Raw genomic sequence first — 14,568 nt, 5'->3', positions numbered from 1 at the left:
CTTCATTTTAACGGCGAGGGCGTAGTCAAACAATAAACCAAAGTTGAGGGTATTTTTGACCCTTTTCCCTTTTAAAAATGGAAAAAGGGCAAAACAGTCATATAACTTTTCAAATAATTTCCGCTTCCAAACTTTTGTCTCTCTTACGCGCAAATTCAGTTGCCTTTATAACTTTTTTTTCGAGTATTTAGTTTGAAAGAAAATACAGAGAAACAGAGAGCCCATACCGGCACCGGCAAATCAATCATCATACAAAGACATAAAGACTAATGCATTGAATCTCTGATTCCCATTTAAGTTTTCTTCACTGAACCGGAATTTAGGGATACAAACAATAAATTCTTGTATGTGGGTGTGTAAGTGTTGTTTGAACTTTGAAGAATTTTGTTCTATAAGTCGGGGAAATTGAAGTGGAAGTGTTATCCTTGAGTAATTTTGAGTAGTGGGTGTTGGATAAATTTTGAAATGGGGGTTTCCCAGAACGATTCTTGTAGAATGGAAGGGTGGTTATATCTAATTCGGTCTAATCGGTTTGGGCTTCAGTATTCGAGGAAACGCTACTTTGTTCTTCACGATCTTCTTTTCAAGAGCTATAAATCAAACCCAGTTACAAACATTGAGGTTTATCACTCTCTCACTCGCTCTCTGTATGCTAATTGATAAACAATTTGGGTTAAGTTCAATTGTGTGTTTAAATGGTTGTTTTGTGAACTTTACAGGTTTAGCATTTGATATAAGTGGCTTAAGTTGAATTGATAAGAAGTTCTTGCCAACTTGTAATTTGATTTGTCAGTGTGCTATGTTATTTTTAATTTGATCAGAGGCAAGTAATGCTGCACCCAATTCTTTGTGTTAATGTGCTTGGAATTTTACTAGCACAAACACATACATTGTAGATGCATGTAGCCTCGAGGCCCGAGCTCCATGCTAACACTTGTACTCCATCCGTTTTGATTTGTTTGTATCGTTTTTAACTTGTCAAAAAGTTTATAAGACTTGAGAATCTTGTGGTCTTAAATTAAATCTACGTAGAATGTACCAAAATGTCATTTAATTTTGTGATCTTTAATCATTTCACGTAGAAAGTTGAAATTAAGGAGTTGCCGAAAAAGGAAAGAGATATTCTTTTTTAAACTAAAAAGTTAAGCAAGACAAACATATTGAAATAGAATAAGTATGATTTTTCTGAGACAGGAAAGTGGGCAATTTTCTTTTTAATGTAGTATTCCTCCGTTTCAATTTGTTAGTCTTAGTTATTATCTCGGGATATTTTTTTTTTCAAGCACTTTCTGAATATCTTGAATTGTATATTACTTCATTGATAGTCGGAAAAAGTTCCGGTATAAAATGGTGGTTTCGAAGCTGTCAAAAGTTTTCTTATTTCTCTCCCTCTCCATATAACCATATTAGCGCCAGATATGCTTCATCCCATACTTAGTGCCTTCTTGGAATTATTTGTTTGCCATATTATCATGACTCTCTGTAATAAGTCTTGTTGATTTTTTTTATTTTTTTCGTAGGATCCTGTTAGAAGTGCTGTTATTGATTCCTGCATTAGGGTGACAGACAATGGGAGAGAGAGCATTCAAAGAAAAGTATGATCCTTATCCCAGTTCCAATACATGGCAGAGACTATTTGTTCTGTCTGAGTTTCTATCATTAAATGCATTGACTTCTTTACTGATACTTTCTGGTTTTGTTACTTCTGCATTCTCCCAGGTTGTGTTTATATTTACTCTATACAATGCCTCAAATCATAATGATCAGTTGAAGGTGCGGAAATTGTCCCTTCCCCTGTTTCAGCTTTTAATTTTTGAGACCAATGAGTGTCTAAAGAAAATTTACAAACAATAGTTAGGAGCAAACAGTCCTGAGGAAGCAGCAAGATGGATCCAGGCCCTGCAGGAAGCAGCTTTAAAGGTATATAGTAATCAATATGAGCCAGTAACGTCTCCCTTCGTTGGCAACTGATGATAATGAATAATTGTAGGCAGACATGAATAAAAGAACTGCAGTTGATCGTCCAAGGCGTGACTCGCAGTCTTTGAGGTATTTTCATTTGGTATATCAATATGTTACTTTGCTAAGGATCTTGCAAATATTTATTCTTTGTACAAGCATCTGTGATCTGTTGCTTGTCTCTTGCTAATTTCTCCTCTCTTTTTTTTTTCCTTTCTACCACACAGGTTAAATTGTTCCAACAAATCTCATCATCTGAATTCCATTGCTTGGACTTTCTGTTCATCCTCAGTTGCAGATGCTACGACATCTGATGTTGTTGCACCGTCGTCCTGGACAATATTTGGTTGTCAGAATGGTAGGTTCTAATGATTTTTATGTTTGAGAAGCTAAAATTCCATGTAGGATTTTTGCTCTTATGATAATTTTTTCATCCTTGAGGGTCCATTAAGAGTTTCTGTTACAATAAGTTCTTTCAATTCCTTATTTAGTTCTCTTGCGGGGAAGGAGACATGGTTGGCTTTATCTTAGAACATTTCTAAGATCATTTCTCTGATTTTCATTGCTAAATGGTCGCTTCCTCTCCTTTTGTTGTTCTCTTTTGCCAATTGTCCTTAAATTGCTTGGGTATGCAGGTCTTCGGCTATTTAAGGAAGCTAAGGATAGGGAATCTCATGGGAAGGTAACCTAATATTGTCAGCCCCAAAGGCAGTAAATCTACAAGCTCATGTTACTGAACTTGTACCATGTTGTGCAGTGGAATGATCACCCTGCAATAATGGCGGTTGGTGTAGTTGATGGAACTTCAGAAGCCATTTTTCAAACACTCATGTCACTTGGTCCTTCAAGATCGGAGTGAGTTGCAAAGTCTTTAACCAAAAATCTTCATACAAGCTTCTTCTGCAGAAACTTCATTGCTACTAAAATTAGTATCTCTTTGCGTTCAAAGTATAACTAAGACTTGGATAAGTATAAAGGGCTGCATTTCTTTGTTCATTAGTTCTTGAAAGAATATGCCTGCATTTCTTTGCTCAGTTCTTGAAAGAATCTGTCTAGCACAAAAGAATATAGCTGCTTAGATGTCAAGTACATGGCATATTGTAAAATTAATCTAAGTGCAGTTTTCATTGCCTTCCTATGCGGGAGACTGAAAATAAGAAATAATTGTATCCTTAAAGTATTTTGTATTTTACTCTGCAGATGGGATCTCTGTTATATACTCATTGTATCCTTATAGTGTTATGCTTTTTACTCTGCAGATGGGATTTCTGTCATTACAAGGGTAGTGTCATTGAACACCTTGATGGTCACACAGATATTGTTCATAAGCTTCTACGTCGGGATTGGCTACCTTGGTCAGGCACATGCTAGATATTCACTTTCCAAACTGTTTGTACTTTGTTAGGGTTTATATTTGACATAACTTGTTGCAGGAGTATGAGAAAAAGAGATCTTCTTTTGCAGCGCTATTGGAGAAGGGAGGATGACGGAACATATGGTACCAATGTTTGTTAATTGGTTTTGGCTGCTTTTTAAAACTGCTCGGTCTGAGCATGACCTATCTATTTACTCTTGCAGTTATTCTATACCATTCGGTGTTTCATCGGAAGTGTCCATGTCAGAAGGGCTATGTTCGTGCCTGCCTTAAAAGTAATGTATGCCTACAACGTAGAGCGAATATAAAGTTCATTTTGTCACTCTAGCTGTTATGGATGTGTAATTTTACATGGAAGAGCTATCTCATAGTGCATGGATCCCTAATTTCTCCTAATGATGCATGGTTGATAATTTTATTGTTACATAGAATCAGTCATATGCTTCTACTGCACATGTTTCTTGCACAAGACTACCCTTTGTACTGCACATTATAGATATACTTTGCTAATCATTGCAGGTGGAGGCTATGTAATATCACCTGTGAATCAAAAGAAGCAGTCAGTAGTCAAGCATATGCTTGCTATTGATTGGAGATTCTGGAAATCTAACTTACAAACATCTTCAGCCAGATATATAACAATCCACATGCTAGGGAGACTCGCTGGTGTGTTTTTACTGCAAGATCTAGTTTCATATTTGTTACTTTTATTCATGTTTGCACATTATGACTGCTCATGGGGGCTCAACCTGTGATTTACAGCTTTGAGGGAGCTTTTTATAGCAAAATTAGGAGATTGCTCGTCCTCGTATTTTTTGGAGGAGCATGTGAGGGACAAAAGACTGCAACAAATTGAAGAAGTTAAGGTAGAAATACAAACCATAGTGGAAAATGGGAAGAATATGGCAGATATGGAAGAAGAAGTAGCTAAATCACCTTCTGAACATGCAAGCTTGATGGGGTTAAATGATGCATCAGATGAGTTTTTTGATGTCTCTGAACCACTTGATTATGACCAGTCGGAAAATGGCTGGCCTTCTGATTTTGGCCCAGAGATGTACTCTCAGGTATTACCTGCTTAAACCATAATCTTTGGGAGCTATTCTATGAGCAGGTTGCTTTTCATAAATGCAGGAGGCTACATAAGGCATGACTTTCATGATATAAGCATGTCTATATATTGCTACTACTAATGAAAGATGTGAAACTTTCTTTCAACTAACTTCTACTTGAATGGCACCGTATGTTTTTTTGTGGTTAGTTTATGTCTTTATCCGGTTTTTAAAGCATATACACTTGAATCCAATAAATATGCAGTCTCTTATGACTTCCATGTCTTAGGACGTCGACAATGTTAATACAATAAAGTTCATTTTCTTACCCCCACCCCCAAAGAAAAGCTCCATTTCTCTCGAGTAGTTCCTGATTCCCTTCATTAAACCCTAATGTAGTTGTCGTTTTTGACCTTATCCCCTCTTGCCTAGACCCATCATCTTGTTGCAGAATGCAGATCAGTTCCTCTGGGATTTCCTTGAGAATGATCTTTATGTTTTTTTTATCTTGTTTTAGGACACACGGCATGCCAGATTATCATCTGCTGCTGGTTTTGTGAAAAAGTTGCATGATCTGGCTGGTGAGTTTGATCTGTATTGCTATTTCGAAAAACTCAATTAATGGAAATGTTGAAGTTCTGAGGATTGATATTCCTTTCCCACTTCAGTTCACAAGCGGGGTTATGTAGATCTGCATGAAAAGGCAAAGGAAGATGCATTGTTGTGCCACTATGGGTCCACTCTTCCAAAAGATCCAACTTTTAATTTGCCTTGCAGTTGGGCCCAAACAGATCCGTCAACTTTTCTTATTCGGGGAGAGACTTATCTAGAAGATCGTAAGAAGGTGGGATTTCATAGCTGTCTTATTTTTCCCATAAGCATGTTCTGATTCATTTTTGTGTGGTCCATCTCTGATTCATTTGACCTTGGAAACTAGAAATGCTTTCCTTTGTTAAATTGATACCTGTGGTTTGATGTTCCTGCTGTCTGATTAATTTTTTGAACCTTACCTGCTGATCACTCTCGGCAAAAGCCACATCTTGCTGTACCACAATCGAGTGTTGGTTAAATTGCATTAGTCCAAAATTTGTTTAGTCCAAAATTGTATTGCAAAGTTATGTGTGTTGTCCTAATTTTATGTAATTTACTGGTTGTGTGGCTCTGTTACAGATTAAGGCTAAAGGCACGTTGATGCAAATGGTTGCTGCAGATTGGCTGAAGTCTGACAAGCGAGAAGATGATCTTGGTGGTCGTCCTGGGAGCATCGTTCAGGTTGCTTCTCTTATTCTGTGTGAAGACAATGAACATGCATACACATGTCGTTTATAAACCTGCTGCTTACCAACTTTTATCTACAGAAATATGCAGCTAAGGGTGGTCCAGAATTTTTCTTCATTGTGAATATACAGGTATATTCTCTTGCTTCCTTTATATACCTTTTCTGCTTTCCTTTGGAGTTCCAAAGAGTTCATTTAGTTGAACATGCCTTTCATTCAGGTACCAGGTTCAACAACATACACTCTTGCTCTCTACTATATGATGGACACTCCTATAGAAAACGCGCCCTTGCTGGAGAGTTTTGTCAAAGGGGATGATGCTTTTAGAAATTCAAGGTTCAAGCTCATACCATACATATCCAAGGTTTGTATTCTGATCATTGAGATTGAACATAATCACTTTTTTACAAGGTTTAATAATATTTATTTTTATTTAAGTTGTTTAATGAGTTAGCGAAAAGCTATGGCATGCCAGCAGTCTTGTGGCCTTTGCACTGATCCATGCTTTTGGTAATGGTTGGTGGTAGCACTTTTTTCCTTTAATAACCTTTGAGCTTGAAGATAAATACTGCACAGAAACAAGTTGCTCTCACGAAGGAAAACTGAACCCTTCTTTGGTAAATATAACTAATAAATCTTTAAGCAAACCCCCAACCCCACCCCAGTTTACTTTCTCTATTCCGAAAGAATGATACTTTTTACTTCTCAGTGGTCAAATTTTTCAACTACCCAAGAAATTATATTGATGATCATGGAGAAATCCAAAAAGATGGTCAGATGGATACTGCATGCATACATTATTTTCCCAAAGTTCATGTCATCCGAGAGTCCCCTCTTTGTTGTAATGCTTCCGTGTTTTCTTGCTTGTTTTTTTGGGTTGGACAATGTGCTTTAATCAGCATAACACAAGTATTTAACAATTTTATCATTTTAAAAAGACCAGAGGTTGTGGTATTTACTCCTATTTACTTGGCAGGGACCATGGATAGTCAAGCAGAGTGTTGGAAAGAAAGCATGCCTTGTAGGTCCAGCGCTTGAAATTAATTATTTTCGGGGAAAGAACTACTTGGAGGTAAATTTCAAGAGAATTTTTCTACAGGAAATGATGCTTTAATTTTGTTTGCATGTTAGCTACCATAGTTGGTGCAGTTAAATGTGCCCATTTTCATTATCTTTGGGAATGAATTGCTTCCACTACTGCAGAAGTTCTGTCTTTTCTTTTGCAAAAGTAAAATTGAACTATTTTTAGAATAATAAGTGCATTGACATTCAAACCCCTCCATAGTGAAACATCGAAATTTTTTCTCTTAGTGGACCTAAAAAAGTTTTGTGATCTTTCAGCTTGATATCAATGTTGGTTCTTCTACTGTGGCAAGGGGAGTTGTAAGCCTTGTTGTTGGATATCTAAACAATCTTGTCATTGAAATGGCGTTTCTTATCCAGGTAAACGTTCATGTCCCCTTCTCCATTTAAAGCATATATGGCTTGAATTGTGTAAGGCGCCAAATCCAATATTGACAATTGCATAGAATTTCAATGAGTATGACAAAGCGTATAGAGTATCTTCTTGGAACGCGTATTAACCATTTTTTTGACTTCTTCACAGGCCAACACCCCGGAGGAGCTTCCCGAATATCTTCTTGCAACATGTCGTCTTAACCATCTGGACATCTCTAAAGCTGTTCAAGTGAAACCGTGATCTTGTATATCTCAAAAAAAATAAAAATTCTTCCATTTTATATAAGCTTGCTACAGGGCAAAATGGATGATGCCTATATAGAAAGTGCAAAAGCTTTACAAAGTGACTATTCTTTGACTCAATCAAATGTCATCTGCATTGGTCTCAGCTGTATAGTTTGCACAATATTTCTGTTTCTAACTATCAGTAAACTCCATTGTGAGAATATGTTTTTTTTTTCTTTCAATGTTACATCTAATAGTAAATTGATGTTCTGAAATCATATTGTTTACCATATAAAACTTGTAAGTTACTATTCTTGTTCATGTCATTGCATCAAAAGTACAGAAAAATTACACCAAAACAGCAGTTACCGAAAACTGCATTAAAATAGCAACAAAAATCGAATCAAAATATTTCAGAGAATTTAAATAATACAAAATATTTAAGTTCTGAATGTAATAGTACTCTCATATTGTTTAGGAATATACATGCTACGAAAAAAAATTAAGTTCAAGAAAATAATAAGATACTCTTGTAATTCAATTATGTAGTAGTAATTTATAATCTCACCATAGATGAAAGGGTCTTCTACGACTTATCTCTTTAGTTAATACTCCTGTAATACTAATTTACTTGGCACCTTTTTTTTTAGTCCGTCTAAAACAATTATTATTTCCTTCGTCTTATATTAGTTGATTATTTTACTAAAAATAATTATCTCATATTAGTTGTCCACCTTACTAATTAAGAAACTATTAATTAAATGTTTTCCTATATTACTCTTACAATTAGTACTTTTTTTAAGTGTTCACATTTGATAGAAAAATTGTCAAAAAGTTTCTTAAGGGGATCTTTTTATTTATGATTTCTTAATATGCATATAAAAAAAAATCAACTAATATAAGATGGAGGAAGTACTTTCAACCATTGAAATAATTTAACTTTAAATTTTTTATATTATTCTTAATTAAAAAAACTGTGGCCACATAAATAATCACGGTGAACTTTTTTCAGATCACAATTTTTTTAAAAAAATCCTTTTTATGCCAAGTGGTATGGTATGGTGTCATAAAAATTGAGTGGGATGAAATATATATTTTCAATTTTTTTTATTTTAAGCACGATAAATAGAGTGAAGATTGAGGAGGGGTATCATCACCGGTTGTAGGGCCCCTAAGGCGTGAAGAAAAGCATGAAGGATGAAATAAATAGTGTGTCACTCCCTCCAAAACAATCACATGCTCCGCCGACTACCTAAGTTATGTAACGTTTTCTATCTTCATTTATTATTTCACCAAAATCTACAAATCCCCAACACAAATTTCACCTATTTCCTCCAGAAAGTGCAGTGCAATCAGTAATGGAATCCTCAAGGCGGACATTTTTGGACATGCAAAAAGCTCCATCTTTACCCAATTCACCTTCCAACTTTGTAACGGTGTGTTTACTTTTTGTAATTGAAATCTTTTGCCTATTTTCTTCACCTGCATTATTTTCAATTCAGAGAATTGGGCGAAATTTTACTGTGGGGAGTTTCGGGTATGTTGGAGGCCAGAAAATTGTGAAATTTGAGAAAACGTAGATTTTGTTTTCAATGATATTGGCATTGTGTTTGATCATGAATATAAATTGAAACGACTATGCTCTATAGGCTTGTACCACGGTAACTTTTGCCTTAACTACATGTCTTGAATTTGAATCTCTCGGTTACAGAATCGCCTTTCTTTGTTGGGACGAATTCCTTTTGCATGTTCATTAGTGATTAGAAGTGAAAATAATCGTTGTGTATGTTTTTCAAATTTCGAATTTTTTAAAACTTTTATGGCCAAACATGATATATAATCAGGTTTTAAAAATTTCGGAATTTTCCAATCTTAGGACACATCAAGGCTAAAATAAGGTTTGAATATGATCTTGGTGTTTTTTTTTTGGCAACCCGTATCTTTGTGGGATGCCAAATCCCAAACTTATTTATTACTTTTAATAACAATATAATATAATGAGTTCTTTAAGTATTACTTGCGCTAATTTATTAAAAAGTTTTGAGGATAAATGAGAGGATACATTGATACTTAGAATCTGAATAGACTCCTATTTTTGGTAGGATTAAGTAGTATTGGCCTTCTAACTTACCTACTAGGTATTGCACACGCGTATGCTTCGTATAATATTTGAATACGTTACATAATAAACCTACACTATATATACATGTATATATATAGCACTACTTTTTCCTTTTAATTTCTTTAATTTGAACTTAGCAATTTAGGTTTCACATATTACAGCAGTGATAAAAGGTGAGATATTAGAGACATGGATTATGCATGTGTATAAATAAAGTATACAAATTCTTGTTTGCAAAATTAGACTTTTCCATTGGTTGCACATACTTTTTGTAATAGTAAATATAGTTCTAATTACTGTTTATTGTGTTGTATATATAACTCAGAAGATTAATATGGTTGAACAAAATTATATGGATGGAATTTCAATGGGGCATGTGGTTGATGAAGACTTTGAGAGCATACTGAATGGTTTGGATTTTTCAATGCAAAATTTGGAAGCAGACGTACTCGAGGAAGATTGGGATGCGACCATACATGGTGAATTATTTGGGCCAATTCCTTCGGAAACTCTTATGAGTTTACCTTTGGATATTGCGAATAGCTGTTTGGAGGATCGTCGTATGACCAATGCTCCTGTGAGTTTTAACTTGGCCTTGGTTTATCTTTCTTTCTTTTTCAAAAAAATCTACTTTGTAGAAATAGATTTTTTTCAAAAATCACTACTTTGTAGTAATAGGTGGCACGGGTGTGATAGTTAAGGATAGGAGTTGGGCGGGGCGGATAGTTAAGGATAGAGGTGGCACGGGTCTGATAGTTAAGGATAGGAGTTGGGCGGGTGTGATAGTTAAGGATAGAGGTGGCACGGGTGTGATAGTTAAGGATAGGAGTTGGGTAGGGCGGATAGTTAAGGATAGGAGTTGGGCGGGTGTGATAGTTAAGGATAGAGGTGGCATGGGTATGATAGTTAAGGATAGGAGTTGGGTAGGGCGTATAGTTAAGGATAGGAGTTGGGCGGGGCGGATAGTTAAGGATAGAGGTGGCACGGGGCGGATAGTTAAGGATAGGAGTTTGGGGGGTCTGATAGTTAAGGATAGAGGTGGCACGGGTCTGATAGTTAAGGATAGGAGTTGGGCGAGTGTGATAGTTAAGGATAGAGGTGGCACGGGTTTGATAGTTAAGGATAGGAGTTGGGCGGGCGTGATAGTTGAGGATAGAGGTGGCACGGATGTGATAGTTAAGGATAGGAGTTGGGTGGGGGAGATAGAATAAATAGTTTTGTACTTCATAGTTTAAATTATATTTTAAATACTTTTAGACTTTAGAATGATTTTGATAGTTTAAATTCATATTTTTAAATACTTTTAGAATAATTTTGATAGTTTTAATAGTTTGTGTAACAATTGACTCACTTGAAAAACAAATTTAAAACTATAACCAATAATAACTTATCTAATATCTAAACATTTGTCGGTTTGTGTATCGTACATTAATCTATATAAACATACATTTGGAGATAATGAAATTCTTGCTTGGAAATTCAAAGCTAAAAGTTAATCAACCATACCTCATTCTTGATTGCAAAATAATTTATGATAATATGTTATTACTCTTGATTGCAAAATAATTCATAAAATTAATATGGTTGAATAAAATTGTTTGGTTGAAATTTCACTGTAACATTTTGTTAATGAAAACTTTGGGACTAGAATGATTTGTGTTTGTCTATGTAGTTAGAAATTTTGGAAGTAGATGAAGTTGGTGAACTTGGTGAATATTAAGATGTTAGTGTCTATTTTTTCCGGTGTTTCCCCAGGAGAATGGGATATGGTTTCTTGGTGAATATTAAGATGATACTAGTGTCTATTAGTATATGTGTTTCGCGGGAGAATGGGATATGCGGTGTCTTAACATCAGAAACATTTCAATTTCAAATTAATTATTAAATTTAAAAAGATAATGTCTTAACTTTGAAATAACTTTTAATTTTATTTTTAAATACTTTTAGAATATTTTGATAGTTTGATAGTTTGTGTAACAATGGAATATCTAAACATTTGTGGACTTGTTACTCCCTTATGAATTTACTTTTGGTCGTTTGGAGGCTCGTTGACCGGTTTAACTTAGTTTATTTTATTATTTTCAAAAACTATGTGTGTTGCTCCTTGCTATATAACAATAAAGCAAGGTATGGGGCTATGAGGACGAGGGTGGGTGAAATGTGATGTGATGGAAGTTGGTTAAAAGATAATTAACGTGGAAATACACTTTTGAAACTTGTTTTCTCTACTTTTGTTTTCTTATAACAAACTTGTTTTCATACAAATACAAAGAAAAGACAAGATATTGATAAGTAATTAATGTGTGCTTACCTTGACTACTAAAGCTCCATAGTCAATATATCTTGTTCAAGGATGACATTGTAAGATTGTATTATATGTACCTATTGGTTATTAATTCTCTCTTCCTTTATTCTCTTTTTGCTTGTCTTTGTGTGACTCGATGAACAATATCTCTCAAAGAGAAGTTCAAAACTTATTGAGCTCTTAGCTTCGCTAAACAGATGCTTCAGTATCGTCATCAAGTTTTTAAGACGTACTTTTTCATGCTAATGAGTGTAATCATAAAGAGACGATACTTTTGTTATTCATGCTTATAATGATTAGTTTTGGACGACACATACATATATATTTATGTTTTTTCTCATATATGCCACACTTCTTTGTGCTTAAATCCCCAACGGATCTTAGAGCAGAAGCCTTCACTTTTCGTCTTTGATAACACTTAGTTGTTTAATGTCAAATTTATTCTCCTCCTTGTGGAATGCTTATGTGAATTTTCAAACCTTCACAATGTGTTCAAAATTATACAGTGACAAAGTTGGAAAATTGAACTCTCAAACTTCATTCTTTTGTCTCTCAATATTTTTGTTTAATCCCTTATAGTCAAGTGGTAGCATTCTAACTCGATGTTATCCTATCAGAATGAATTTCTGGAGTCCCAAGGGAATGCTCTATTCCAGACAGGAAGTCCAATTTCTGTCCTGGAGAACAACCGCTCCTGTTCTGGTGGAAGGAGTGCAATATCCTTCAACTTTGGATCTAAAGGCCGTCGCTCCAAGCGTGCACGATCATCAACTTTGAATCCATGGCTTATGATGGCTCCCATGCCTTGTACAACTTCTGCAGCCAAGAAGAATTCTGATTCCAAAAGTGGAAAGGAAAATAAGAGAAAATTATCAAGTGCCATGGCGTTGTCACCTTTATTTAAAAGGTGCACACATTGTGAAGTAACAAAGACACCACAATGGAGGGAAGGACCATTGGGTCCAAAGACCCTATGCAATGCCTGTGGAGTTCGTTATCGTTCTGGACGCCTACTCCCAGAGTATCGACCTGCTGCTAGTCCCACATTCATTCCATCTTTGCACTCAAACTCTCACAGGAAAGTCGTAGAAATGAGAAGAAAAACAGTTGAATGTGACAGCCAAAACTTTGTTCCTCTGGGTAGCTATTTGTTAGATGAATATTTTTAAAGAGATGACTATAGTTTTAGTTTAGGTGCTTAATTTACTTCATCGTTGCTTTCGATGTACATACAAAAAGGGTAGGTAGGAAGTTAGTGTTCTTCTCTTATGTAAAATCTAAACTAGATGAATATTATTTTTTAGATATTTCATCTTGGAACTACTACAGTATTTCTTTTTGTGGTGGTCTCCATGGATCAAATTCTTTGGGTCAATATCTTCAAATTATCTTATCTACATAGACAAAGAATGTAAATTTTATAATATTATTTTTTAAAAAATAAAAAGAAAAATAGAAAAATCATTTAATAGTTACTATAACATGGAATTATCAGGAATGCTCATCCCACCTTTGAGAGTATAGATATTGTAAAATTGCTCCCCTCAATTACTATGCTGATCAAGTAATTACTTATTAGATGAACGATCCAAAATTACATAACTACAACAATTACATCTAAAATTTAATTACAAAATATAACTACACCAATTACATCTAAATTTAGTTACAAAATATACTTCCAAAGAGGATTTAGCTATTCATTCATCATTTTAAAAAGGAGCGAACTTACATTAATAAGTTGAGAGAAAGTTGATTTGATTTAATAAATCTATAGCTAGTCTTCTAAAAAAAAAAAATCAATTCCCAATATATCAATGCTTTGTGTGATTACAGTTCATTGGTACTCCTTATGTTCCTAATTACTTGTCCGTTTATTCTTTTTTAGTTGTCCCTAATTACTAGTCTATTTTGACAAATCAAGAAAGGACAATTTTTTTTACCTATTACCCTCAATTAATTACTTTGAAAAAGGTAGAACTTCTTGAAAATCCTAAGTTTTTAATTCATTCACTTCATAATTAATAGAAGTAAAATGGTAAACTTACTATGTCAATCATTGTTTTCTTAATAGATGTAACAATTCAAAAGTGGACAAGTAATTAGGGATGAAGGATTATTTTTTCTTTTGGTTCAACATGTTCTCAAATTTAATTTATTCTATTTATTCAATATGATTTTGTATGTATACATGATACAAATTTGACATAATACATAAATATGTCATTTAAGGTGTACACAAAAGACGCACATATCTATTTATTTAATTTTATACAAGTTTTAGTATTTACTAAGGACATCTCCAACCCTACAATCTATTTTACTTTTCAAATATAGAGTTCTCTATTTTTTCAGACAATCAACTCGAACTCAATTTTCTATTTTACTCATAATCTTCTTCTCTCTCCTCAAATATTATATTATTATTTCTATTTCTATTTCATTTTCTTATTTCATAATATGAACCCGTTCTTTCTTTTTTCTAAATAATCATCCTATATAATTTCATGTAATATAAATTTATTTTTAAAAAAAAATCTTTATTTAGTATAAAAATATTTTTTTTTCTAAATTTTAAAGAACAACTATGAAAAATTAAAAAAAGAAATCAACAAGCACAACCGCAATCACAAACACAACAATTCTCTAGATCATACACTATCTTTTTTCCGAATATTGTTAAATCTGAAAATGACCTACCGGATTACTAAATTATTGTTGTGATTTTAAAAATCATTATGTTATGTATTGTATTGTTATCTTGTATTTAAATTAGGAATAAGGATCTGAAAAAT

General features: G+C 34.1%; 2 protein-coding genes across 2 annotated transcripts; both read left to right on the top strand.

The window, feature by feature from the left end:
• The first annotated feature begins 222 nt into the window (after positions 1–222).
• Positions 223–7,495, top strand: LOC125874721 (protein ENHANCED DISEASE RESISTANCE 2-like). Its single transcript, XM_049555727.1, has 21 exons — positions 223–621; positions 1,521–1,595; positions 1,720–1,773; positions 1,855–1,920; positions 1,991–2,049; positions 2,187–2,317; positions 2,595–2,641; positions 2,717–2,814; positions 3,219–3,314; positions 3,393–3,457; positions 3,538–3,609; positions 3,854–4,000; positions 4,097–4,401; positions 4,904–4,967; positions 5,055–5,230; positions 5,557–5,658; positions 5,745–5,795; positions 5,884–6,027; positions 6,640–6,735; positions 7,005–7,106; positions 7,270–7,495. Exons 1-21 carry the CDS (start codon positions 466–468, stop codon positions 7,360–7,362), a joined length of 2,199 nt encoding a protein of 732 aa, XP_049411684.1. The 5' UTR covers positions 223–465; the 3' UTR covers positions 7,363–7,495.
• A 1,188-nt stretch (positions 7,496–8,683) lies between these two features.
• Positions 8,684–13,085, top strand: LOC125874194 (GATA transcription factor 7-like). Its single transcript, XM_049555038.1, has 3 exons — positions 8,684–8,782; positions 9,794–10,045; positions 12,391–13,085. Exons 1-3 carry the CDS (start codon positions 8,705–8,707, stop codon positions 12,940–12,942), a joined length of 882 nt encoding a protein of 293 aa, XP_049410995.1. The 5' UTR covers positions 8,684–8,704; the 3' UTR covers positions 12,943–13,085.
• The last annotated feature ends 1,483 nt before the right edge of the window (positions 13,086–14,568 follow it).

Source organism: Solanum stenotomum, chromosome 8 (genome assembly GCF_019186545.1).
Source record: "Solanum stenotomum isolate F172 chromosome 8, ASM1918654v1, whole genome shotgun sequence".
Classification (NCBI taxonomy): Eukaryota; Viridiplantae; Streptophyta; class Magnoliopsida; order Solanales; family Solanaceae; genus Solanum; species Solanum stenotomum.
This window is presented reverse-complemented; position numbering and strand designations above follow the sequence as displayed.

Bases quoted from the DNA above. Each gene is read 5' to 3' on its own strand.
- LOC125874721 (XM_049555727.1), top strand. From the start codon at position 466: ATGGGGGTTTCCCAGAACGATTCTTGTAGAATGGAAGGGTGGTTATAT. The intron at 4,968-5,054 runs GTGAGTTTGATC...TTCCCACTTCAG, and splicing joins AAAGTTGCATGATCTGGCTG to TTCACAAGCGGGGTTATGTA. The intron at 6,028-6,639 runs GTTTGTATTCTG...TTTACTTGGCAG, and splicing joins TCATACCATACATATCCAAG to GGACCATGGATAGTCAAGCA.
- LOC125874194 (XM_049555038.1), top strand. From the start codon at position 8,705: ATGGAATCCTCAAGGCGGACATTTTTGGACATGCAAAAAGCTCCATCT. The intron at 8,783-9,793 runs GTGTGTTTACTT...TATATAACTCAG, and splicing joins CACCTTCCAACTTTGTAACG to AAGATTAATATGGTTGAACA. The intron at 10,046-12,390 runs GTGAGTTTTAAC...TTATCCTATCAG, and splicing joins GTCGTATGACCAATGCTCCT to AATGAATTTCTGGAGTCCCA.